This window comes from Mirounga leonina, unplaced genomic scaffold (assembly GCF_011800145.1).
Source record: "Mirounga leonina isolate KUSES-001 unplaced genomic scaffold, KU_Mleo_1.0 Mir_101799, whole genome shotgun sequence".
Classification (NCBI taxonomy): Eukaryota; Metazoa; Chordata; class Mammalia; order Carnivora; family Phocidae; genus Mirounga; species Mirounga leonina.
The window spans coordinates 2,344,111-2,347,876 of NW_023270210.1; the positions used below are offsets into that span (position 1 = coordinate 2,344,111).

Genomic DNA, 3,766 nt, shown 5'->3' on the forward strand with positions numbered 1-3,766 from the left:
CATCTTGGTCACTTGGAAGGGCTGATGGTGGTGTTCGGGTCCTCTTAGGGGTGGTGGAGTGCCCGGGGGCTTGGCTTGGGTTGGGTGGGCCCCTCTCTCGGCCCTGCTCCCCATGTGAAGCGAGGCTGTTGCCCTGGCATGGCCTCCCTCTGCCTCCAGAACTCTGCTGCCTGAGAGGAGAGGGGGCCCCTGGGCCTTCTGAGCCTATTTGCTGGAGGAGGACTTAGGGGGGCTCGTCTCCCCAGCACCATCCTTGTTTCCCGACTCCTCTGGGATGGGCTTGAGTCCCTCCTCGGGGAGCTCCCCAGCCTCCTGGTCTCCTGCCTGGGCGAGGCCCTCTGGCTCACAGCCAGGACCTCCTGGGCCCGCCCTGGAAGCACTGCCTGTCTGGGCAGGAGTGGGGCCCCCAGGGGCCTCTGAGGGTCTTGCCTGACCTACGCCTGCAGGGACAGTGTCACGATCATCACTCTCCTCCTCCTCCCGCTCCTGCTCCTCCTGCTCCTTCTCCTCCACCTTATCATCCTCTGCCTTAGCATTGGCTCTGGCATCAGCCTGGGCATTGGCCCGGGCACCAGCTCCTTCCTCTGCCTGGCCTCTCTTGCTCCTGGCTAGACTGGCCTCCCATGCCTCAGACTCCCGAACAAGGCCCAGCATCTCTAGGAAATTTGGAGACCTCCCAACCATTCTCAGCTTCCTCAGCGCTTCATCCAGAGGCTCAGTAAGGTTGGCCCTGGTGAGCACCTGCCTCAGGCGCACGTGGTCAACTGAGGCTCTGGCCAGGGCCCCCTTCTCAATGGCTTTCTGCAGCAGGACTTCCAGCCGCAACACGAAAGCGGAAAGCCGCTCACCTGACTGCTGCTGAGCGGTCAAACACTTCACCCGGATGGTCGCCTGGGACTCGTTGTCTCCAAACACCTGGATCAGGGCCGCCAGGCAGTCCTGCGCCGTCCTGGCAGGGTTCTCCGCCAGGAGCCCATGCACGAGCTGCAGGGCCGTCCCTCGAAGGCCTTCCATCAGCCGCCTCCTCTTCTCCCTTTCCGAGACCCCCTGCCACACATGTAGCATATGGGCGGTGTGGTCTAGCCAGGCCTCAAAGGACTCCTCCCCCGGGGCGGGCTGATCCCTCCCGGAAAACACGCCCAGGCGCTGATACCGCATGGTCTCCACCCAGGGCTGGACTGCCTGACCGACCGATTGGAGCCAGCACAGCCTGCGCAGTCCCAGCCCCAGGGCCCCAGTCACACTCTCCACCGTCTGCCCCTGTTGCTCCGGGAAGTGGAACACGCGACCGAGAAACTCCTCGCCTGAGCAACGAGGCACAAAAACCACGTTCCAGGGACCGCCGGTGCCCGGGATTTCCCTGGGGACCAAAGCATAGTTGACTTCCCGGTCCAGCTCGACCAGGGCCGCAGTGGCATCCTCCTCCTCTCGAAACACTTTGCCCAGCACGGTAAAGTGGCCCATGGGCCACAGGGCAGCCTCCAGGGACTCTTGGAGTTCGGCTTCATCACAGTCCTCCGGGATGCCCAGAATGAGCAGACCCCTTCGAGCGCTGACGCCCATCCACCTGCACCAGTCCTGCAGCATCGTCACGGCCATCGCGCGCAACTGCCGCTGGCGCGGGGCTACTACTAGGGGCAGGAAACGGTTTCCGACGCAGACCAGGGTGGCACTGGGCGGGGGGGGAAAGAACTGGGGGGGGGGGGCTAGGACTCGGGGAGAACGGCCCGGGTCTCCGCAGCCTGTGAATACGAACGGGGCGAGAGCGAGGTTAATGCCGACGCCCCCCTCGCCCCCCCAGGTGACCCTACTCCCCCGGGGCGGCGCCTCTGCGGCCCAGGCTCGACCCCTGCCCCGCCCTCCACCGGCCCGCAGGGGCCACAGCGCCCTCCGCACCCGTCCGGCCGCGCACGCGGGCTGCCGCAGTCCTGCTGGGGCGGGCGGCGGGGTCTCCCGGGGGCCAAGAGCCCCCTCCCCGGATCTGGTACCTTCCTCCGGGTCGGGGTCCTTCCTGGTGGCGGTCCCAGCAGGAGGCACGCAGGGGCTGCGCGGAGCAGCGGCCGGGTCGTGCGCCCCTCTCTCCCTGGCTCTCTCGCACTCCCTCTCCTTCTTCCTCTCCGGGTCCCTCTCTCCGCGCGGCACGTGGGCCAGCGCGCCGGCGCCTGCTCGCCTCCACTCTCTGCACTGCGGACTCGGGCGGGGGCGCAGCGGCGGCGGCGCGCGGACCCCCCGCGTCGCCCCGGAGATCGCCGGGCCATTGGCGCGCGCGGGTCACGCGGCCGGGCTGCGGCCACCGCCGCGGGCACCCCGGGGCCGCGCGTGACGTCACCTGCTCCTTCCCCCGCCCCCGAGGGGGTGCTGGCACAGGTGGGGGGGCCCTGGGGATCCGCGAGTCGGTGCCCCCATCCTCGACCCATGTCTGTCCACGGCCCGCCGCTCCCGGACCGTGCCCTCAGGGCGTCAGCGTGGCGAGGGTTCCGCGTCCCCGGGTGCGCGCCGGAGAGTGGCTGGACAGGCCTGAGATGCGCCCCCCAGCGCTGCGTCCTGGCCTGGGGGGGGAACGGGACCGGGGCGGGGGCGGGGGCGTTCTGGGGACGTCTTCGCCTGCCTTCCCCCCTCCTCCAGCCCACCCAGAACTGGTCCTGTCCCCGCTGAGCGAGAAGCACCTGGGTGCGATTACGTGGAACAGACGCCACATGCGCACACGAGCACACACACACACTCCATATATATTCTAGTCCACACTCATGCCATTATCCTACATTACTGTAATTTTTAAAAACTCAGTTAATTGAGATATAACAGTGTGTAAGTTTAAGGTATAAAAGTTAGATGCTCAACTGACTGCACCACCCAGGCAGCGTTATGGAGGCCTGCCTGTGAGGATGTCTCTGACCACCCCAGCTAAACCTCTATCATGCCACACAATTATCATTTCTTTTTTGTGTTCTCTATAGGAGCATGTTAGCCATATGTTACCCTACCACTTATTCCTGATGGCAGCAGGCTGTAGGTTGGGCTGCATCCGTGTGGTCCCAGGGGCATCAGAAGGAGGGACGGAGTGAGTGCGCTCAGGCAAAGGGTCCGGTGGTCGGTGTGCTCCTGCCTGCCCTGCCAACTACATCCTCACCTCCTGTGGACGGGACTCTCCCAGGCCACGCAAGGAGGAGCCTGTGGTTGATGTCCCCGGGAGGCTCACTCACCCAACCAGGTCTGGAAAGCCACCTTGTACTGGGTGGGGCATAGAACTGTCCGCATTCCCAGTTTAGATCCTAAATTGGTCCCCATAAGCCTTTGAGTAGACTTGGGACTATTTCTCTTCCGATTGTTTCATCCACATTAAAGTTTACTTCCCTTATTTCTATCCACTCACAGTCCTTGTGAGAAGGAAAAATCCTCATATTTACTAGAGACAAAATTGGCTAAGCCTCAGATGTGGAGGTTTCCTTCTGCTCAGTCATGTAGGAAAATGGCAAGATTGTCTAAAATTGTTTTCTCCAAAACTCGTGATTCACTTTCCGTGGTATATGGAATGGTGGGACCTACTTAGTTGTGCTTTGGAAGTCTACCATGTGTGTCTTCTTTTTCTTAAAAACATCTAAGAGGTTACTCAGAATCCATGTCTCTGATAAAACACTTGGTTGCCAATTTCCAAATCGGCTTTTTTGTGATCCCGGAAAGGCAATGAAATAGCATGGTGATCTGGAAGACTACATACTGGTCCAAGTTTTGCCACTCTGAGGCCTTAACCATCTGCTCAACATAC

The 3,766-nt window shown here is 62.2% G+C and overlaps 1 protein-coding gene across 1 annotated transcript; it reads right to left on the reverse strand.

The window, feature by feature from the left end:
• Positions 1 to 35: 35 nt before the first annotated feature.
• On the reverse strand, positions 36 to 1,669 carry LOC118014130 (paraneoplastic antigen-like protein 6B). Its single transcript, XM_035010199.1, has one exon. The coding sequence runs from the start codon at positions 1,597 to 1,599 to the stop codon at positions 205 to 207; it is 1,395 nt and encodes a 464-aa protein (XP_034866090.1). The 5' UTR covers positions 1,600 to 1,669; the 3' UTR covers positions 36 to 204.
• Between the last annotated feature and the right edge of the window lie 2,097 nt (positions 1,670 to 3,766).

Coding starts and splice junctions, on each gene's coding strand:
- LOC118014130 (XM_035010199.1), bottom strand. CDS start 1,599: ATGGCCGTGACGATGCTGCAGGACTGGTGCAGGTGGATGGGCGTCAGC.